The sequence below is a fragment of the Cimex lectularius genome, unplaced genomic scaffold (genome assembly GCF_000648675.2).
Source record: "Cimex lectularius strain Harlan isolate CLEC.00 unplaced genomic scaffold, Clec_2.1 scaffold200, whole genome shotgun sequence".
Taxonomy (NCBI): Eukaryota; Metazoa; Arthropoda; class Insecta; order Hemiptera; family Cimicidae; genus Cimex; species Cimex lectularius.
Window position 1 is genome coordinate 1,678,597 of NW_019392893.1, and position 24,099 is coordinate 1,702,695.

The window sequence follows — 24,099 nt, forward strand, 5'->3', positions numbered from 1 at the left end:
TTCGTTACTCAAAATTGGGTAACCTCTGTTAGCATTTTTTAAGGCACAAGCATTGAAGGAATATATTTCAGCTTGAAAGGTGTACTTCCCTAATGAGTTTGATTGTTCGTGTTTAGGGTTTGTCACAAAAAAACGCCTGATCAAGTTCTTTCCTTTTTTTTCTGATTTTACTAATTATTGTTGTTAGCCCGATGTGTTCAGTTCCTATCTGATTTGATTGTTTCTGGAGCTTAAATGAGCTTTTCCTCGCTTCCCCTTGTATAAATATTTCCAATGGAAGTAGTTTTAGGACTGTCTCTAATGGATTTAACGGTATTGTTTTCATTGCCACTGAGATACATATGTTCACCAGTCTTTGTATGCTGTTTGATGTTTGGGTAACTTGTTTTTGTTGAAATTTGGTCCACCAGACTAGTGAACCGGAGGGTAATTAGGGTTTTATTATGATATATATATATATATANTAGTTTCAAGCTTATGTGATAATGAGGCAACTTAATGGACATAAGCGCTATCCTGAACTTTTATTTACGGTTTAGTTACTAAAATACTTTGTATATTGTTTTAATAGAACATCAGTAAAACAAGAGATGGTATCAGAATGACCGTAAAAGCTTTAAAAGTTTAACAATAACTCAAAATACGTTTAATTTACCATGCTAGTCTAATTATTTATTCATTTCAGCTGAGTACACGCCGAGCATTTCAACTGATTACACGCCGATATTAATTAAATTTCGCTAATTTAATTGAATGTCGAATCATTGAATAACGATTAGGCCACGTACAATAAACCCTACGTAGGCAGAACAAACGACTTCAAAAATTTTCTTCATACTGTAAACAGCTAACATTACACAATGCTAAAATTATTTCAGTTATGGATTTGTAGATAGTTGCCTGATATTAAAAAAAACAAAAAAAACAGAGCGGATGAAATCGGAATATCAGTAAAAAACCCAAAAATACATAATATTTTACTTGCTAGACTAATTGTTTATTTCTATTTATTAACCTCCGATAATAATTAAAATGGAAGAACGGATCGTTGTAAATAATGAAATGCCCAGCACAGTTGCAGTTCCACCTTGTGCGTCTAGATCAATAAAAAAGAAGGAAAAGAAACAAATTACAATTTTTCTGTTCTTTTAATGGAGTTCATTTAATGAGTGGAAAAAGATCTTTTTTTCTGCTTACTTTCAGGTAAATCGAATATTTCAGTTATAAAGGAAGTTGAAGGAGAACTGAGTTATTTTAGAATATAAAAGTTGAAACATGAAACTTGCTTTGGAGAAGCTCAAGGAATGTTAAAGTAATTTTAAACTTGAGTAGGCCCGAGAGTAGGTTGACGCTTACTCGTAATAAAGTAAAAAGTAGCGAGCTTAGGGTGGCCGGTGGGATTAGATTGGCCAGAACCTTTTATTACGAAAAGGGAAAATGCAAATGAAATGTTCTCTGAGCCTTTAAACACATTGTTACAATCATTGATTGGCTACCTATCTGATAGCTTGTTTTTTTATTCCTTTATATCTGCCTGTTTTTCTCTCTTCTCTCGAAAAGGCTCTTGCATTTAAATTATATTTAACCTGGCCTTTTCATTACAATCGGTGGCCAAGATTAATCTCTTTGAGAAACTTGAACGATTTTCCATGTATGAGGTTTTGTGCAATACATCACGCTAATAAATACATACACTCTCAATACACACTACGGCACACCACAATATCAATATACAATAAAACAACCCTCTGAACCGAATGAATCGGAACAGAGAACCCAAGTAATTTCTGTCATACGCAATGGATTTATGTTTTATGTTGTAGTGTTTTTCAATAGAAGCGTGGGCGGTTTGCAAATTTCTAAAAGCAGATTTCCATAATTCTTTCGAGTTAATATGAAGATCACTTGGTTCAATTTCCCATGCCAGTTCTAAGGGAGTGTAAACATTTCCTCCTAGAAATAGAAGGTTCGGACTGTACCCGGTCGATTCATGAGTTGCTGTATTAAAAGCAAGTTGAATGAAATTTAAGTTTTCTGGCCATTTTCTTTGATCCTTTGTTTTAAGTCCCTAATCCGTCTTTCGCATTTATTAGCATCAGGTTTGTATCGGATTAAATAATGGAGCTTTATACTTCTAATAAATAGAAAGTTTATAAATTTCATCGATCTAAAAATACTACCATTATCTGAAATAACTCTTTCCCAATAACCGAAATTTTTAAAAATTGTTTTATCCATAGCTTTACTAACGGTTGTTGATGTGGCCTCTTTTAATGGAATTAAACATGTATAACGTGTAAATGCATCGAGACAGATTAGGATATATTTGAAGTTATTTGGCTTAGATTTAGGTAATTCTCCCGCGATAACAATCATAAGTGTATGCCCTGGGTGTGCATAAATTTAGGAAGATAATTTTCCCTTTTTTTGTGATTTTTTGAAATCATATTTTGATTTTTGACAAGTTAGGCAAGAATTTATGTTTTTCGTTAAAAATGCGTTTAATTTGGGCCAATAAAATACGAATTTTATTTTCTACGCTGTTTTAAAAATGCCCTGATGACAACCGATACTTGAAGTATGAAAATACTAAAAAACAGCATTTTTTAATTTTTCAGGGATTGCAACTCTTAATCTTCCGTCTTGAAATTGGTAATATAATTTATACCTTTCATCAGGTAATTGTCCACTTTTTCTTTATTTTTAATCTTGGATATTATATTTCCTAGTTTTAGTTGGATCCTCTCGCTGGGATGAAATAAAATTTCCAAAGATTTCAGGGACTTCGGTTAATATTGCATTTACCTTAATGTTTTGGTTTTCATGATTTTCTTCTGGAAAATTGCGGGATAAATAGTCGGCAATGTGGTGTGGGATAAAATCAAAAGAAATATTTTCATGAGTATTGACATCTCAAGCACACTTCTCATATCGAGTGTCATTCCTAGACGCTCTCTATATAGAGGTAATTGGGACCTATATACTCGTCCAAATTATACACGTGCTTTGGTTCAAAAGTAAGTGTCCGTGTGACAACCTCGAATTTTCTTAATCGGGTGAAGTTAACTTATTCTATGGGTGGGGGGGGTAGTATCGGGAGAAGTTCTCTTGATACTAGAGAGCTTCTCTGCCAATCCGGCTCACCGACACTGCCACCTTCTATTAATCATTTTTTATTATATTTTTTAGCGTCAGAGGGCTGAATAGCGATGGTTAAATCCGGGGGGATGGATTTAGGCCTTAATCCGCAATATTGAATTTGCGTATTACATGTACGTTTATTACGCATATTGAAGTCGTATAATTAAATGTTCCTATTTACTTATCCGATATAATTAGTGATCTATCGACTGTATGATATAACCTACATGAACCGGATCTGGGTCATGTTCTTGTTATGAAATGTATTAGCCAAGATCTATTGGTAAATGAATTCAATATCTAATTTCATACTCGTAGTTGAAACCAAAGGTCTCAAAATTTTAAACATTTCTTTCAAGTGTTACAAACTTTTATATTAGTAATTAACGTATCATAGCCTCATTGAAGGGGATATGATGTAATCCTGAAGAGTTCGACGAAGGAATGGAGGTTTTATTTTCAATTGACTTCACCTCCTGATCGTTATTTAATATATATTTATTTGCTTCTTTTTCATATTTAGATAGTTTTGTTTAATAATATTTTTTTAGCTGCAACTTGGCACTTTCTTCAAAATCATTTTTATTAGAATTTGTATTGTAACCAACCGAGTTGTAACCAACCGAGGCAGTGCGGTTGTAAACATTTTTCATAATAAAGGTTTTATCAATTTATATATAAACTTAGAGTTGCAAAAAAAATTTAATTTTGTTACAATATTAGCCAACGATATTTGCCTGGAGGTTGAGTCAACATTGTTTTATTCGCTTCAACGCGTGTGATGTTCTAAGCTCAAGAAGAAGAACCTTAGTTAAGAAAATGCTTTTAATTAAGCACTGTTCGCACAACAAAGACTTTAGTCGCAAAGAAGAAGAAACTGGAGCCCCCTTAGGATAAACACACCTTGAGGGGTATCCGATGACACCGCCCGAGATCTTCTCAACTCGTCCTTCTCAGATTTCAGAATTTGCACAATTTTCTTTTCTCAAACACCGTTATCGCACGGTCGGAATGAAAATTAAATGAAAACTTAAATTGAAGTTTAAACTGACACGTTTACTAACGGTGCCACCATGAGCGTGCGTGAATTTCATAAATATATTTCAAGCAAATTAGACGGTTGACGGCGAGCTGCGGATGGATGTGTGGAGCCGATTAACGCCAGGGCTCTGTCAAGTCACGCGTACTTTATTGACCGTGAGCCTTGAAGAATTGCCTATCATTTACTCGGTTCGTGCATGTGCTAAAGTTGAAAAACAATCAAATTTTAATCAGTCGCACGTCGACTAAACAGCTCTATTTAAATATACTAAATCGGATTAGAGAACTCTATTAACCCTCGTATTTTATAACGCTTGAGCACACACACCCACACACGAATAATACTTCAAACTAAAGAACCAATGCAACAGAATTATAATCAATCAACTCTTGAATTAGTTTGCGATCTTCATTCAGTGGTGATTATAATGAAACTTTGTACTATATTCAGGGTGGTCCAAAAGGTTCCGTTCTGACTTTGCGACTTAATTGTGATGATAGAAAGTTTTATTCCTTTTTCCAGTACACCTTGAAAAAAAGGCATACATATTTAAAAAGTAAGCTAAGGTCGTTGCCGGCCTTCGGGGTGTTTTCCTTCTTTTTCTGATCTTTCATGTGTATTTATGTGTATTTTGTTTTAAAGAGCAGCCATTTGAGCGTCTCGGTCTGATTACTGCCTCTCTACTTTAATGTGTGTATATCTACGTCGATATCCTAAAATGCTAGCCTCTCGTTTGTACTGAAGTGTCAAATTGCAGAATAGACACAAAGTGAGATGTTACGATCTGTTAACTTTAATTAAGTATAATTAAGCTAAAAGTAGCTTTGCACCAGGTGGAGGTTCTGCAGATTTTCGGTGTTAGCCAGTGTTCCTTAGAGCAGGTTTGTGAGGATTATTGTCTCATAAATATTGTATTGTTTGGTGGATCAAAGTTTTGCCAGTATGTTTGTGGGGGTTGTTTTCATTAAATATAATTGTTTGTTAGTATTAATTATATTGGTTTGTCTTTTATTTATTTTATTACGGATAGATAAAAACCCCGTTCAATACGCCTCAATGGTATTTCTATAAAGCCCGAAGCTTTCCGTAATAATTGGGAACCCACCCGGTCGCCGACTGTCTTCGCCACCACATCCGAGCCCAAGTTAACAAGTAACAAAGAAAAAAGACGGGGAAAAAGCTCGTGGATGACGTATGGCACAGGTGGTTACAAGTGGCCAACCCTTAGGAAGAGGTCGTGGAACATGTGTAAAACGCGAAGTAACGGAAAGAACATATGAAGAGAAGAACATGTATATATAATTATTCAGATATCGTGAGATGCGGTCGAGTGTGATGTAGGTTTCAGAAAAACATTTTATCGTACCAACGTTTCGATCTTTTATTGAGATCATCTTCAGGGCTCAAAGTCTTTGTCTTCTGTGTAATTGTGACAGAAGACAAACACTTTGAGCCCTGAAGATGATCTCAATAAAAGATCGAAACGTTGGCACGATAAAGAAAATGTTTTTCTGAAGACCTACATCACACCCGACCGCATCTCACGATATCTGAATAACTATCGATTAACGGTCACTAATCTCTACACATGTATATATAAATTGATATTATAGGGTTGTTTCAAATGAAACGTCCGATTTTATAGTTTCAAAAATTCAGAATTATATAGCAGTTTTCAATTCTTTACTTCCAATTGTTTACATATTATAATTAAGCAGTTATTAATCCTCCACTTTTGTTTGTAATAGTAAGTTCCCCAATCCATTACATACTTTTTATTTATACCTCCAAAAATGAACATGGAAGCACGCGATTTTCGTGTAATATTCCTTCACGAGTTTCAACTCGGTCATTCGGCAGCTGACCTAGAGGTGAAACCATTACCTCTACATCGTACTGCAAGGAAACTGACGAAATGCATAACCAATTACACAAAAAACAACATGTATTGGTAAATCGGAAAGGTCCTATTCTACTCCACGACAACGTTAGGCCTCATGTTTCAAAAAGTACTGTAAACAATTGAAAGAGCATGACTACGAAGTTCTTCAGCATCCACCTTATTCTCTAAACTTGTCTCCAACAGATTTTAACCTGTTTAGGAATTTAGACAACTTCGTCAAAGAAAAAATTTTTGAAAATGGTGTTCAAGTCCAAAAAGCGTTTTCAGATTTTGTTTCATTTCAAAGCTCAGAATTCTTCAGTGCCGGCATAAAAAAGTTGGTCGCGCGTTGGAAAAAATGTGTAGAAAATAAAGGCAAATACTTCGAATAAAATGATTTTGTTTTTATATAGTAATTTTACTAATAAACCTTTACCTTGGAAATGGACATTTTATGTGAAACAACGCAATATAATTTTAGGTTTAAATTTAATTGAATAGCAATTAACACCATTAATATCAGATATACTATACAGCCCCTGTCCTAAGGAACCTGGGTGACATACAAGGTAGGTTCGTCTAGATCGTTGTTATATTTCGGTCAAATGTTATTCTGAGTATTGATGAACAAGGGTCAACCACAACGGTCGAAAAAGAAACCTAGAAAGGTTTGAAGGAGTTCATTTTAAAGATAGTTGAAACCACTACATCATTCATTTTGTCATTGTTTTGAAAAAACTTAATATTTTCTGATATGTTTTTATGGGTGTTAAAATTAAACAAAACACTTGTCACTGCAGATTAAAATTTTAATGACTGTAAAAAGATTTCCTCATCATTTAACCTATCGCTAAACCGCATGAAATAGCAAAATTGCATGAAGATGGTAAAAAGAAGTGGAGAAAATATTTTTCATATAAATCAGTTATTATTTTGAAATATGGAAAATGTTTATATAATAACGTAACTTGCCTGGTTAATTTAAATAATCAAAAATCTATTCAATAAAGAAAATTTAATTAATACGTTGATGTGGTCGAAAACGTATGGGTGGTCTGAAAGTTGTACAGTCGGAAATATCTATCATTGCCTATCTTTTACAATTAGAATGTTTTCAGCTTATTAAAAGTCTGTTTCAGATCGAAAAAATCTCTACTATGCAAAGGTTCATTCTAATAAGTTATCCGAAAAAATCAAATCAATTATAATTAAAGGACACGTTCAACAGAATCGATTAGTCAAAACTATCATAACTTGTACTACTTACGTATAACTTATACTACTTAACTTAATATTAACTTGTACCACCAAAAATATATAAACAACAAAACTCGTAACAAAGCTTTCTCTTCGTAACAATAAACATCCCTTTTAGACAATTGAAATGTAATGCCGCCTTTCTTTACCAATCATTTGTACAGGTTTTTTCCACAGTTTAATTAATTTAATGTATCAAAAATAGAAGATAATTCTTTCCTGATGTTTTGACTTTTTATCTATGCTGTTATTTGTATTTCAATAGTTTCCTCCGCCCTTCATAAATTTATAGTTTGATCTTGCCAACTTTAATATCACGGCTGCAAAGTCAAAAAGCAAATATGTTCTTTTTAGATTCAGAAAGTAAATTTTCTCTTCGTTGACATTTAGAAAAAAAAGTCTGTGTGTACTTGACCGGCAAACTTCAAAGAACTGCAGAGTCTTGTTTGGACTTGGGCCAAAGGAGGGGCACGGCTTTGAGTTTTAATTAGATAATGAAATACCCCATTTTCGCTTCTGTAAAACAAACGCTAGCAACAGGATTTATTTGAGCCGGTAATTTTTCTTTTTTCCAACACTTTCCCTTTGAATACGGAATGGAGGGAAAAATTACAAAAAGCCTTTTTCAGGAGAGTTACTATTAATCTCGTGGATTCTCATCTTTCAAAGTACAAATCTACAGTACTGAAATTTTGTGTAGCAAGTTTTAATTTTTAAATAAAAAAATATCTCTACATTTATTCGCAAGATGGCAAATTAAATATTTAATATTTTTATTTACCATCAAGTATTTAATTTTTATCCTTACACTGCTAAAATATTAAAAAGACACACCGTTTTTTATATAGCACCAACATCAAGCATTGACATTTAAACCTTAGCTAGTTGTTTAGACAATATTCTAGCCTTTAATTTTAACTTGACCATATTAATTATATCAATTAATTATTTTTTATCTAACGTTTTTGGTTGAAATGACAAATTGGTGCCACGAGCGTGATTCGAACCCACGACTTTCGGCTCAATACGCCGCTCCTCTACCACTTCAGCTATCGTGACTTCGAACACTAACTCCCCATCTCAACCTACAACCGTTCGAATTTTCCATCTTTTTGCCATATTTTCAAATGTCAAGTAACCATAATAAAATAATATTAATAATAATATAATAATTAATTATGTTAATGTAATTAATACGGAATAAAAATTAATTGGAAAAATTAACAGTTTATTAAAAACGTAAACACTTGTTATTAACTTAATAGAGAGTTACTAATCCTTTTACACAGTTTAGATTAAAAGTAAAGTAAATCAATTCAAATTCAACCTCAGGCCAGGCTCGCCAAGCCACACGCCTTGGTAACAAGGCTTTACATTGTCAAAGTCTTGGGAGAAGCGCCCATCGAAGAAAAATTGTCCAAACTTCCAAAAAGTTATAATAAGGGAATGGTCAATCATGACCAGTTCCTAGCAGCAAGCAGGAAAGGTTTCTCCACAAAAGATTTATTTCTAATAGTTAAGGCTGTTTTCAAATCCACCGTTAGTCTGGAATAGATCGCCTTATCTTTATAAGTTTAATATAATAGGCAAATAAATACGTAACTGTGATTAGCAAGTTCCTCAAACTTGGAATCACATTTTATTCATCTGTCCTTTGTGGGTTGGATTTAGGAGGAGCTTCATGATGGAAGTGCTTATTAATGGAGCAAGATGACCTCCCAAAATGACGGAATTAGCGTCCACCTACTCTGCAAACTTCCAGCCGTTTATACAGACCCAATAAAGCAACAAGTCAGTGCTTGCCTGCTCGGCTAGTTTTCTGTTTCCGTGTCCGTTTCAAATTGCACAAATATTCGCTGTTCCCGCACAAACTGATTGGTTGTACAAACCCCCGCATGTGTATATCCAAAGGCCCACTATTTCGCACTTGGAAAATATTCCGCATGTATGGCCACCTTTAGAGTGAGCTTTAAAACAAACATTAGAAGGCTTCGTGAGAACATCCTAGTCTCTAGACGTCTCGCATCAGGTTCTGTACTACTGTAAAAGCTTCGAATTGAAAGGTGACTATTCGGAAATATATCCTGGACACATGAACAATGGGGAATTTTCTCATCAAAGATGAATGCCGGTTTGGTTTGTGGCAACCAGATGTCCGGGACCGTGTGTGGAGAAGACTTGGAGAACGCTTTATTTCATGAACCGTGCATGAGTCACAGTCTTTTTAAAGACAGTCAGTTATGGTATGATGGGGAATCAACGTTCATGTCCGTACCTAACTGATTATTATACAGAATGAATTTTGGACTGCACTAACGTACTTTGAGAAAGTTTGTCGGGAAGCTATGGCCTTATTCGCTCCATTCATTGGAGACCACTTTGTGCTAATGCTTGATAATTCTCGCCTGCATGTAGCTCTAGTTCAATGTACAACCCATTACTTGGAGGAAGTTGGGATTACCAAGATGAATGACCAGCACGTTCTCCTGACGTGAATCCTATTGAACACATAAGGGTTATGCTGAAGAGATGAGTTAGACATTATCGGACATCTCCAAAAAGTGTTGAACAACTTCAAACCGCCCTTTATAAAGAATGAGATTCCGTTCACAAGACGAAATATGATCGCGGAGACTAAAGGCCTTCGAAACGCCAGAAGAGGAAATACGTTTTAAATTTAAAATTAAGTTGTTGTTATCGTAATTTTCATCTATCACTAAATGATTATCCGGTATTTTAGATTGGTGATTTTTTTAACCGTCATCATTAAATAATTTTGATTAAAACTCGTGCATTTCTGATCTCGTTTAATTTGGTGTACACTAACGTATGTTGTAATTAATATATCCACAAAAATACATATAGATTGAAATAAACCTCAAAATACGAGTGACCTGGTTTTTAGCCTTTAAATGTATTTATGTATTTAAGATAATACTTTCGAGGAAGAAACGCTGAATCCCAGGTAGAAAATAAATGAGGGCACGAGAAGCGGTTCTAAACGTGCTATAAACCTACCTCTAGAGACAAAAAATCAGTTTAGTTCGCTGAATCAAGAACAAGAGACATTTAGAATTATTGCCCCTCGCTCCAGTGCTTTTAGATCCTCTTCGGCTTAACTTGATGTCTCCTACGGGATGATTTTTTTTCCTAAAACCAATTCCACCGAGATAAATCGCTAGACCGAAAAACCACCATGAGTGATGCAGTTATTAAACAAAAGAATCAGTGGCTCGGTAAATCTTAAAATAAAACCTTATCGAAAGATCTTAAACGAAACAACTTTTTTCATCAAATATATCTTCACCGTGTGACCAACGATAAAGAAGGACCAATACACGTTTCCAAGCTGCTATTCAGACAGATGCAATGTAGGTCATGCCCGTAGACGACAGGACTTCTAGATATAACCTTATAAGGAAATTCCAAACTAAAGAAAAATGAGAAAAGACTAAAATCGACGCTGACTCTATTTTATACGGACAGTAAGCAGAAGAGTCCTATAAAAATGCATAGTATACCCATGTTTCTTGCGCTTGAACTTTGAAGACAAACAATTAAAACTTAAAGACAAACATTAAAAGGATGCAATATTGGACATGCCCGTGGCTCCGGTCTGAAGGATACACACGGGTTCCCCAATAAAACTTTGGGAACTGGTAAAAAGCCTTATACTTAATGAGGAGTTTTAGATAATAATAGAGATCCCATTAGACCAAAACTGGTAAAGACCAATACTGCGTAAGTAAAGAGGAAGACAACTTTCTAACCATTACGAACAAAAAGCTTCAACCCACTAAAAAAATTAAGAGGTCACAATAAAGGCTACCACTAAAAGAGAGCCTAGAGATCGAAAGTGAGCATACATACTCGAAGGTAGTCTTACATTATGGACACAAAAATAAAGCTTTTTAACCACTTCAACCACAAATACAGTCTTCATGTATTAACATGTGTATGAAATGCGTTATTGGTATAAATCACTCTGAAGAGATTCTGGCTGTTGTTGAATTTTACCAGACTGGTGAAATTGGTAACGGGTTGAATTTCCAAGAGAGCCGCATGTAGATAAATGTCGTGACGGGAGCAAAATCATAATTATCCAAAAGGAAGAAGTTGTTGAAAACTTGGACGAAGGTTGTATTTAATTAGTCCATGACAGCTGACCAACTTCATGAAAGGTTTTTAACAACTCGGAAGTCTGATGAGGGAATAGGGTCAAACTAATCAATCGGTCTGTGTACGTTAGACGCTCATCACGAGATGCCAAGTCACGTCACTGGCATAGATAATTATTTCATACTGTTATGACTTTTTTCACGTTAAATATTGCCTGTTTACATGATACTGCTTTTTTCGGTACCAAGTCACGGAATCCCTTGCAATCGCCTTGTCTATGGAGAAACAACAAGCCTCGTAGCTTTCTCTCTTTCTCTCTCTCTCTCTCTCTCTCTCTCTCTCTCTCTCTCTCTCTCTCTCTCTCTCTCTCTCTTTTATACATTCATTCTTCTCTCTTTTTCTTCTCTTTTCTAATCGTATATATTTTAAGGATTGAATAACCTACCTTTATCTTATAATGATCGAAAAAATTTACTTTCAAGACATGTTAAAAAGAAACATGAGAGAGTTTTAAAGAGTTTAATGAAGATTAAAATAGGGAATTCCAAGAAAGCCAACACAACAGTGGTAAAATGTACTTTCTATATATAATAAACGATATTGGCACAATGATATAAATCATAGATTAAATATTTTTCCAAGTCAACTGACACCCAACCCGGAAACAAATCTGGAATGCCCTATTCTCCACTTTTAAGGGAAAAAATGATTGTGACCGATTTCAAGGCCAAAAAACATATTTCAGCTTGAGCAGATACGACAAATTTCGACCATTCTTCAGCCTGTTTTGTTGGTAAATAAAACTTTTATTAGCTAGAATGGGGTTAGTTACAGGATCAGTTGTTACTTAAGGTGCCATTTTTGTGTGCTAAAGAGTTGAGAATCGTACCATGGTGCATACGAACTTTTTTGTTCTATTGGAGTGTAGAAGCGCCTGACGAACTTCGTCGTACGACTGGCGAATCGCCCTGTATATTTACATGTTTGATCCAATACAGTATTTTGAATTAGTTATTTTACTTATACTTTACTATTATAGTTTTGTGTATAAATTTTTAAGAAGTTAAATTAATTTAAATCACATTTAATAGTTTATAGTTGATTTCTCTTATCATTTTCATCAGTCCGACGATTGCCCGAAAAAACCGCCCCGAAATCGATCATCGACCTGAAAAAAGAAGTCCTGTGGAAGGCTCTTGTTAAAATGTTATAAAGCCTCTCCCCTTTCGCTGCAGACAAATTAAAATGATCTGTCCAATTTAACCTGGAATTGATCTGAAGCCCCAAGAATTGAAACTAAGTTGAGGATTTACTGAAGGCTCATTTGAATCTTGTCAGCCAGTCCATGTTTTCGTTTTCTCATAAACGGACAAAACAGGCGACTGTTTATCATCCGTTCGTACGATTTCAACATACATAAAATTAAAGAAATAAGAATTATGATTATCGGAAGTCTTATCCTGCTTTTTAATAATGGATAACTGTTATATCTTTCCAGTCATTTGGTTTTTCTCGTCCCATATTCGTTGAATATACGTAGGAGGGTTTCTTTGGAAGGATGTGGAAGGTTCCAAGTCATATTATATTGTATTTGGTTGGGGGCCTGGAGCTGTATTGCTTGACTTTTTTAAAGCTCTTTCCAGCTCATTCATCACGAAAGAGTCTGTCAATTTGGAGTCTGGAGGGAATTTGCATTTGCATTGAATGACGGATTGGACTTATAATCCTTATAAGCATTTTTAATATCATTGTCTCGCATTCCGAGTTCCATCAAAACTTCAACAAACATTTGGAACCTGCATTTCTTGGTTTGGCTAGCGGAATGGTTTGTAGGCTATTCGTCATGATCTCCACGAACTGATCAAAATTCAAATATTCCGCTTTGTTGCAAGCAATTGTCTTCTTCCATAGTTTTCATATGATAAACCAGTTTGCCGTTCGCGTGTTCTATTTCCGAAGGAATGTTGTGGGAAGATTGGGGTAGGTAAAGAGAATCTAATTGGTAGGTGGAAAGAGCTCACGGATACCTCGATCGCTTCCGAAACCTGCAATGGAGTTGATGTCGGACGACACTACAGCCGATTTCCTGAGGGACCTAGGTAAGGGTATTCTAGTGTATGATCGGTCATTGTTGTTATCCTCAATCACATGTAAACCTAGTTCCCCTTTTTTAACGGACCAATATGTATCGAAAGACATATGGTACACGTCCCCGGCGACTAGGGAAGGTTTTGGGAGAATGCTGAAAAAATGGTTACATTCCTGTGGAGATGTTTACTGCAGAGGATGCGTAAACAGAATATTACAATTTTTTAATCATTTTTTGTAGTGGAGAATATTTAGTGAGGGGGAAAGTGTTGTTTATATTGTATAGCAATTATGTAGTGTTGCAGCTTGTTGTGTGAGAGTTTATAGTCAACGAATTGTAAACGATTTTTTTAATCAAAATACCGACCCCACCATATCCATCTTCTCCGTCTTTCCAGTGGATATGATAGCTCTTGAACTTACAAGGTTAGGTAGGACATAGCTTAGTCTATAAAGACTTCTGAGCTTCCTTTTATGCACTTAATGACCATGCATTCTATTGTATGCAATTTAAATTTGTGAATATAGAGTTAAGAATAGAACAGGAAAGTTACAAGAAGCTTATAAAAGATAAAGTAAAGTATAATTTGTAATAAAAATGATCCAATCCATTTTGATTTTGTTTTGATTTTGTCCTATTCTGTTGCACAGCCCTGCTTCTGAAAGAGAGGTAGGCTCATAACACTATTTTGTATAATGTTATTTCATTTGGAAGACAGTAACCATTCAACATTTTGAGATTATCTGGTCACATTGATAACTTGCAATACTTAATTCGCAGATGAGAGAAAATTATAGTCTCATCGGCGTTTCCTTTTGGCCGGTAGGGATTAGAGGAATTATGCCACCTGGGGTGTATGGTCAGAGAACGGCTATAAAGTCTTTTTTGGTATTTGAGCCATGCCTTCGCCGGGCGGGGAGGTAATTCTTCTCTTTCTGAGCAGAAGGTGGGACATTTTTTGGAAGGTTCTTTCTTTGTCGTACTCGGGACATCCAATCGAAGAACATGTGCCATTTGACCTCTCACCGTTGAGAGATTCTTGCTAATGCAGGATAATGCCACGCCCCATAGAGTACATATTGAATGAATGCACCTGCATGAAGTTGGAATTGAGTGCGTCGTGTGTGTCGCCAGCTCGAAGTCCAGATTTGAACCCATTCATGTTTGGGGCCAACCTAAGCGACGAGTACGACGGCGAAACACAGATCCTAACACCCTAGAAGAGTTGGAAATAGCTGTTTTTGATGAATGCAAAATAATTCCTCACGATTTCACCAGAAATCTTTTCCACGGAATGCAAAGGACGTGATTCGTGCGAGAGTGAAAATACCCGGTATTAAAGGTGATAAATAAAAAAAGTATTTTGTTTGTTAGTTTTTGAGTTTGTTTCTATACTCAATAGTTATTATTCTTGTTGTAAAATTTGAATAAATCTAAATATATTAAAATTGAAGGGTGGTGCTTTAATTTTCTTAATTTTGTCCATCAGTGTATTTTGCAAAGAACGATAAATAGAGCCTACACCATAGTAATGCTTGGGTTAGTCGTTCACCTTTTTTTTTTTAAATCAATGTAAGCATCCTCAGACCATGAATGAGGTACTGTGTCAGTTAAAAATGCCGTATTAATTTTTTTTAGCCTTGTCAAGTCTACTCTTTGGTTGGCAGTTCAAGGTTAGACTGTATTGCTAACTCGTAGCTAGGTAATATCCATCCGCAACGCGTGCAAGTTTTAAACATAAATTTATTCACACTCACACTCAATTTTGCATATTTTATTTTCTGTATTCTTTCATTTCACTTGGCCAATGTAGTACTCAATATTCTTCCATCTACCTAACTATACTACTAATCCGAAGTCTAACATTAAGGTTAGGTTAGGTTAGTTTCATATGAGCTCTGCGTCCATCAAAATTATTACTCACTATCCATCTCTAGGCTATTTATTAGCCTCCATATTCTATATAGTGGCTGATGATTGGTTATGTATACTGGATTCAGCTTTTCATTGCCTGTGAGTAGAAGTAGAAACCTTTCCTTTGTCAGGCGTTCTCAGTAGCACATGTTTTCTCTTCTTCTTGGCGGGGCCTACATTGGATGTCTGCTCTACTCAATATTTTTGAGTATCAGACGTGCAACACTGAGTTTTGTTACACATGTCTGTAGTAGGTTTAGGCGTGACTTTCTTAGCGAAGTATTTTGCGGTCTCTGTCATGGAAAGTTTTTACTATACAACTGATCTAAATGATGCGAGTACTCAACATTCCGCCATCGGTTCTATGATACTATACTAACTTTCACGCCATTAAATAACTCGATCTCGCATTGATTTCATGTCTCGCCCAATTTTCACATCATGTGGAATTCCGATGAAACTTTTATTTTTTCTAGATAAGGAGTGCGTTGTTATGGTCCCAACAAATTGAAAATAATATTAAAACGTTAGTCTTTCCGGTAAAAATGATTTTGATAATCAAAGTTTCAGGGTGTGGTGTCAACTCGGGACACTGGCCGTACGCATTAAAAGCAAAGCAAAAAAAAGTTTCAGGGTCGTGAAATGTTCGGTTTACGGGGATCAACGATTGTAGTTAACTTGATAACAGAAAGTACCAGAGAGTTATTGTTTATCCATGATTTTTTCTGTGTAATCTTCGACAGGAAACCCACTATGAAAGTTTAACTACGTCTTATCGTGTACAAACATAGAGAACAAGCTCGGAAACGATATAATCTTTGAATTAAAAAGTTATAAAACATTTATGTACTATTTGCGTGTAACCTATAGATTGAAATATGCCACAAAGTTTGTTAAAGCCGAGATAAAATTCATAACAAACGTTATTGTTGATAAATTTTAACACAGGCGTCACACTTATTTCTTACATCATACTAACAGTGAGATTTTCATCTCTTTCAGATGAAAACCTTTCATGATAAATCCTGCAGGCCTGTGACTATTATTTGGTTAGAGTAAATCGAGGGTCATTAAAAGAATATTTGATCAAAAAGACAGTAAGCTTATTTTGTCAGAATCCTTTTTTGAAAAAACACGTTAGGTTTGATATCCGATAGCAATGGAAAACAAACATATTTTATGTGTTTTGAAAGATTTCTTTTTGGGGTCATCGATTTAATGATCGTTTAGTTTGGTTCAACACGCATTTCATTCTTCCGACATATGCAATAACGCGTTTGTGTGAATTTTTACTTACAACTGGAATAACTTATATATGTATACGTGATCTGTTTATGAACATTACCGCCGTGTTGTTTTGATTTTTTTTCTGAATATGCAGAATTAGAGTTTGTAGCCAGTTTGATTAAACAGTGAGGGTTTTTGTTGATAGGTTGAGCTGTTCTTACGTTCACTCTCACTGCAGTAAATGTTTACGATTTTGTTTAATGATCAGGAGTTTTTGTATTTATCTCCGCATTCGCATCTTATCGTGTATACCATTTTTGACGTGATCTTTTTTAGAGTAAATCGAGGAACATTAAAAGAACATTTAATTAAAAAGACAGTAAGTTTATTTTGTCAGAATCCTTTTTGGAAAAAACACGTCAGGTTTGATACCCGTAGCATCAAACACTTTTTAGGTATTTTGTAAGAGTTCTTTTCTTTCGTTTTAAGTTGGCCTTGCCGATGTTTCTTTAAATAAGTTTACATTCTTGTGTTCTAGTTCTGAATAAAATAATATGTATTTTGTTATTGTTTTATGCACATATTCATAAATTTGTTGGTAGCGATCAAACGATCTGTTTGGAACCTGTCAGACTACAGGCACGCGTATGGGGGAGACGAGCCGGCCATTGCTGGAACTGTCAGTGACTAGGATTGTTGGTCGAGGTTTAGGGTTGTTTTAGGAGGCCACTGCCTTTTTTGACGGCGTGGGATTGATTGTTAGGGTGGGAGGTTGAAGGGAGAGCTTGAACTAGTGGAATGGTGTGGAAGAAAAGCTAGGAGTGGAAGCTGAGGAATTGTATTAGGATCATGCCCGTCACGAATGGGATGTCTAGGCTATTTTGGATGGTTTGGCTGCAACTGGCTGGAGGATGCAACGGAAGATATTTGATTGAAAGGATTGGTTTCTTTGAACGTTGGACGGCTTAAGTCCAAATCGATATTCTGACTTGTATATTGTTATTGGTTGTGTGTACTTCTTGTATGATGACATTGAAAATTATTGTTTGTATTCAATTGCTTTTTTTAGGTTGCTTTTTAAGAATTGTGAGGTCGTGTCCAGGGATTTCTTAGCTGGGAGGCGGAAAATTTGATATTTAACTTCTGAAAGGATAAGATGGGGGTGGAGAAAGAGAAATTTGGCGATTAGATCTGAGAGCTTTGTTGAATTCAACTCTGGATAAGTAGTGAAGACCGCTCATGGGAGGTCGGAAAGGGTTTGACACCTCTCTTTACTTGATCTGGCTCAGGATCCGTTGGGACTTCTTATTGTGCAGGATACTGGTGGTGCTTCGTGACTTTCTTAGCGATAAGAGTTAACTTGGGTGGAGGATTCGAGGTAGGATTGGAACTGGATTTGATGTATACATTCTTGTTTAAAGAATTATTTAAAATGTGCTGGAATAGGGCCCAATCTACAGTGTGGTTGATTAAAGAAAGGCTGGGTGGTATGTATAAAAGAGACTTGTCTAGGGTGAGGATCACAGAAGAGTGGTCTGAGAACACGTCGTTTAAGAATTCAATAGCAGTAGAGAAAGACTCCTTGCCGGATGCCACAAAGAAGTCCAATAAGTCAGGAGAGCGGTTAGGGTCGGTAGACAACTAGGTTGGTGGATCAGGGAATTGTAATTATGGGGAGTGAAGATATTGTTTAGTAAGATGTTCTGTTTTTTAGTAGGTTAGTCGTGTTATTGTTGTTCGGGATTATTGAAATCTTATACAAAATATATGTTCTGTCGTTGTTTTATATTTTCGTTGGGGTTTGGGTTAGGTAGTTATAATTATATTATCAGCGTAAAATGTTTTTAATATGCCCAGCGTTTTCTTTATTGGAATCAATTTTGTACCGTAGAAATAATTTTATTGATTTCTGATTTGTATAGTTTTAATTTTATTATCGATTGTTTTATCGAGCCTGTGTCATTTAATTTGAGAAATGTTTTATTTCACTAGTTTGTCAACTTGTACTTTTACAACACCGTACACTATTTACAACAGTTTACAACACTGTACTTTTTGTACAAAAAGAGATTTTTTGTAATAAATAAAATCACGAAACTACCAATTGAAAAATTAGGAACAAACGCCTGATTGAATGATCACACGGCGAATTGGCGGGAAGTGGTGATGCGTGGTTTTCAATTGCCACTAGTTGCTACCTAGTCGCATGCAATCACGCTTTTCTTCTAAGCTAATGTCTGTTTTCAATAGCGGTTGAATAGTTTATGTAAACCTCTTCATAGATCGTTCCGCAATCCCCAGTATGTACTGCTGAGGAAGTATATAGCAATGGATTAATTCCAAGTAATGACGAACCGCATTGTAATTCTATTAATAACTAATTTTTGAACTGAGAAATCGGTCAAGGATTTCCCGAGATACAATTTTCTTGAAAGAATAGTACAAGGAGCTTGATCATTTTGGCTTTTACCCTCTTTTTTCGCAATCAAGCTAATAGCGGAATTAACACAACAACTCAAACAAAAAATCAGAAAAGTAAAAAACGTTTAATTACAACGAAAAGTCTAAAAATAGAAATAATGTTGTAAAGTATCGACCAACTTCAAGTTATCGTAGGTGAAGGATCAGAGTAGTGGTTAAAATAAAGCACAGAATTGAGTTATACCAAACCTTCGGCTTATATACAGTCTTCCTCAGGGCAAAATTCTGGTCAATGTATAGATATAATAAACAAGAGTTATACTTTGTCTTTTTTGAATAAAACATTTCTTAGCTCCACAAATTCAATACAATAAGATTCAATTTGTTTACTTATCTAGAGTCTATCCGAAAGCTTAGCTTCATTCAGCACTAAGCTTTATTTGAAACACTGTGCTGTTCCCTCACTTATGCCAAACTAGAAAATTAAAGAAGAGCTTCGAATGCCTTCCACTTCCATAGTCACACATCCCTGTTTGTTTTATCCATTCTTCCGTTAAAACCCCTGCTATTGACCCTCTGCCAATTCCATCACATACTTCCTGGATCCTTTCTCGTAACTCTTGCCTGCTCTCGTCATTTCCACACGAAACCTTCAGGATCACCTCGCACTATTGAGGTCATGGTGTGAAAAGAGTAAAATTTAACACAAAATCCGCTTGCATAACCTTCACTGTCCGCTAAAAGTTCTCTTCTCCGATCTACGTCAAATCCATATCCCTCCCAACTACGGGCAAGATGCGGTATCTAGGAATATGTATTGACAAATGTGTGACGAATTCTCACACACAACTTAAACAACCAGAAATTACACCATTACTGGATTCTTTCACTTCTTGATAATCACTCTAACGTAACTCTCTTAAGGCTGCTCTATAACACCATAGTGAAGACGATATGGATTTACGGACTGGAAGTGTGGGTTCAGCCAAACTTTCCAACATCCTTCGCATTCAAAGAGCCCAATCATAATCCTCAGAAAGATCCTTGATGCTCCTCTTTATGTCTCCCCAAAGAACCTACTCATACAGACCTAAGTATTCCTTTTGTCCAAGGAGTATCCACTCCAGTTATCGCTAATTTCGTACAAAAATCCCAACCACCGTGAAACTAACTTCAATAAACTTGTGAATAACTAGGACCCATAGGAGTACTAAAACTACAATGGATAATTTTGTTCCACTCTTATTTTTTATTTTATATATTCACCGTTAGTTGGTACTTAACTGAAGGTAGTTGTCAATAAAAAAAAAAAAAAAAGAATGGACCACATTCACATCCAATACTATCTATAAATGAATAAAAGTGTGGACCGCATTCACATCCAAATAGGAGTCGTATTTAGAAATCAGCCTATTTAAAAAATTAGGAATAAATACTTCACTGGCGACAGCAAATCACCCGCATCATTTACTTCCACTGAAAACATAAATATAAAATATTATGAAATAAAAAGAGCGCCTCCGACTAATACAATAGCGAAAACAACACTTAATCCTTCCAAGAAGAAATGTAAGGACTAATCGGATGAGGATGGTCGGGAAAAACTAAACTCCAGGTTCTTTATCCTGCAAGCCTCAAGGAAAAGACCTCCAATTAAATTAACAGCTCAACATTCGTCTGTGGCATTATTCTACATTTTAGGTAAGATAAAAGACGTTTGAAATAAGACAGATGAACGAATTATGGTATTTCCCCAATTATTTGGTTTACATAATTAATATTCAATCGTAGATCGCTCTCTCGGTTGTAAATGGCGATATCAAGGTTCGCACAGTGCGATGGAGGTCTTATGGCCACAGTAATAGACTGGATAATGTCGCGCGGACGTGCCGATGGCTGTTTTACCTCTCTAATTTCACACCGAGGATCTCATCTTCCCGTTACGATTCACTATAAACAATTCTTCCCTGGATTAAACTTAGTGTGTATGGTTTACCGTAAATCATAAAGATTTTCTATAGAACCGACGTTTTTAAGTAATTGTTGATGTATATTAGTTTGACTGGAACTTAGTTATATGGTAAATAGTATGATCTTCTTGGATCATAATAGTCCTTATTGGTTTTGTTTGTCTGACGGATTTGAAAATTTAGTGTTTAGTCTATGTGAAATCTCATTTTCTGTATAATATTCTTTTTATGGCAATTACTATCACAGATCAGCGATACTAGGCACAGCAGGACGAGTACGATAATATGATTATAGGTATTTTATATGTACACTGTATACATAAAGGCAAGTCCCTTTTTCCCACTTTGTTTAACTTTATATATTAATGTTACATACTTAAATACAATCTTTACCAGCCTACAGGTCCATAGCCAAATAATCCAACAAATATCTCTCAACCAGTTACTGACAAATACTCAGCTTATCTCCTCGAAATATCCATTCTCGTGTCAGAATGTACCTCTTTTTTTTCAAGTCTGATTTAACAGAGGTAAATGGTACAAGAGGCAGTAAAATTTGTTTGTTGTCCGTCCTTCAACGGGAGGTGTTCGGATTATGAATGTTTCAGGAGCTAAGAAAGTAGTTAACGCGTACTCAGTAGGTCACATCCCACGAAGTAAAAGGCTGTCATGCAAGTCTTAATGGGCCATGTACAAAGAGCCCTCAACCTGGTAGACTGGTGTTGCAAACGGGAGTAGTTATCTATCACCCCTCACCAAACCTTAATAGTTCCGTACACAAGGAAAAGATGGAAATTCCAAGCCTAAGCGGGACACAGATTCTATTCTCCAAAGAAACGAAATATCTAGGAGTCATACTAGACGAGCGGCTCATGTGGAATCCACATCTAATTAAAACTACCCAAAGGGCCAAAAACCCTATGGCTTTACATCTGTGTCTTAAGACCAATGTTGACATATCTGTCTGTGGACTAAGACCTTGCAGACTATGTGACACTCAAAGACAAGCTCGACTAAATGTCAAAAGCCATGAGTACAACGCTAACTACGGTTTTAAAGGAGTTAAACCTTCCACCGTTCCATATTCTAATCCAACGAGTACTTAGAGCAACAGCTCACAGGCTCAATGGACAACTATCTGCAACTGACCATGTCAACGAACAATGGAAACTAACGGAAGAGATGCAGATACTATATTAGGCATGCCAATTATGCCACTCCAATATATAATTCACCAACAAATGCATGGTACTCATACCAGAAAGAAGAGAGTTGTCTAAAGAATACATCTGAAGGCCAATTCTCACAGGTATACTTATGGCACAAAACAGATAAGAGGCGCGGGAGAGGAGTTCTTGGGTTAAATCCAAAGAATAAACTGATTTTAAACTTAGGTATATACGCTTCAGTTTTTCAGCCTGAACTCACAGCAATTGAACACTGCGCCAGAGAAATAAAAAGGCGAGGAATATATTGGAGGAGATAGTTATTTTCCCTAACAGTCAGGCAGGAGGCTTGAGCTTCATGCGAAGTAAAGGCAAAAAGCGTATGTTATGGAAACCCGACAGAAGTCAATGACCTGACGGTCCTTAAGCATTTGGGGATAGACGTACAATGAGGATGGACATGTTGGCCACAAAAGTAGCCAATATGAATTCTGTAAGCCCCTAACCCTATTGTAGCCTACACCTTGCAACAAAAAGGATACATCCAAAAAAGGGTAAAAGCTAGTGGAACCATATCCCAGGCATGAGGCATGTGGAGGTAGTCATAGATCAGTCAACCGCAAATTAGAGGAGTAGAATAAGTAATCTACTCAGATGGAGTTGCAGAAGGTCTTATAGCTATCTATTTAGCCCCATCCATATAGGTCACATATTTTCAAACGGAATTTATGACATTCGGAAGAAGAAGACCTGACGCCAATTATTATAATGTGTTATATTAAGAGCACGGAAACATTGAGTGGATTATTGACTAATTATTAATTGGTCGTATGGCTTCATTATAGACCAATCTTTTCTAGAGATTTCTTTTTCTGGCGTGATTGCTGACTAACTTGATCGTCAGAATAATGAGAATTGGTTGTTTATTATTGCCTGGAATCGGTTTACTCGTGACTTCCGAGTCCGACGAATTCCGCAATGGAATGCCCGAAGAAAACGAAAAGCATACATACTTCGATTTCTCAGGCACTGAGGCCAATATGAATTCTCCTGCAGACATTCTACTAACGATACAAAATTAATACACCAAAGAACTTTTAAGCGCGTTCTTTTTCATAAAGTTTCAAATCAGTTTTAAAAAATGTCTGTTTCGCATGTTTATATAAATCAGAAGCAGCCAGGCTCTTTCACTAATTGTAGCGTGCGCCAGTGCAATATTACGCGGATGTGATTAAAGGCAGACCGACTTGTGTCGTACACACTTCAGAATCGAAAACCTTCAGAGTCTTTCTCATTTTCATCCACCCCAGGGCCTTATAATTAAATAACACGAAAATCCATGTTAAACACATGCCAAGGTGCCATATAAAGTGCGTCGTTCTGCATGCTGGGAGGTGGCCAAATTGTTGAATTTCCCCATGGACGAGGGGTGGGCTCCTCATGAATTTATATTGGCATTTCATCCCGCGTGCAACGCCCAGAAGAGGGATGCAATGGTGCATCGCATTACGCAAATTGCAATAAAAGAACAAGAATCTCCTCTTTTCTCTCTACTGAATTATACAAAAAAACCTTTATTGAATAAATAAAACTATTGTACACTATCTATTGAATAGACAGTATTGATTTTTCTTTGGTAGGTTCAAAAATATTCAAAAACTACCTTTTATTGGGTTGTCCGGAAAATAATGCAGGATTTTGGTATTAAACAAAAAAAAAGAAACTAGTTACTTTAAAGCAATGTTCTTTAATCAAAATAATTTCCCATACTCTCAATACATTTCTCCCAACGTGTTGGTAACTTATTAATTCCGTCTGAGTAGAATTCAGAATTTTTAGAATTGATAAAGTCAATAAATGCATTTTCCAGT

General features: G+C 35.8%; 1 protein-coding gene across 2 annotated transcripts in view; it reads left to right on the forward strand.

The window, feature by feature from the left end:
• Positions 1 to 24,099, forward strand: part of LOC106667756 (lachesin-like) — a 204,629-nt gene that overhangs the window by 165,299 nt on the left and 15,231 nt on the right. Inside the window, exon 8 of one of the 2 annotated variants that reach the window (XM_024229126.1) lies at positions 8,994 to 9,052. The exons of the other annotated variant lie outside the window; for it this stretch is intronic. Coding sequence (XP_024084894.1) covers positions 8,994 to 9,036 — 43 coding nt within the window. The 3' untranslated portion in view covers positions 9,037 to 9,052. Of the gene's footprint in view, positions 1 to 8,993; positions 9,053 to 24,099 lie in introns of those variants that run through there. 2 annotated transcript variants of the gene reach the window in all.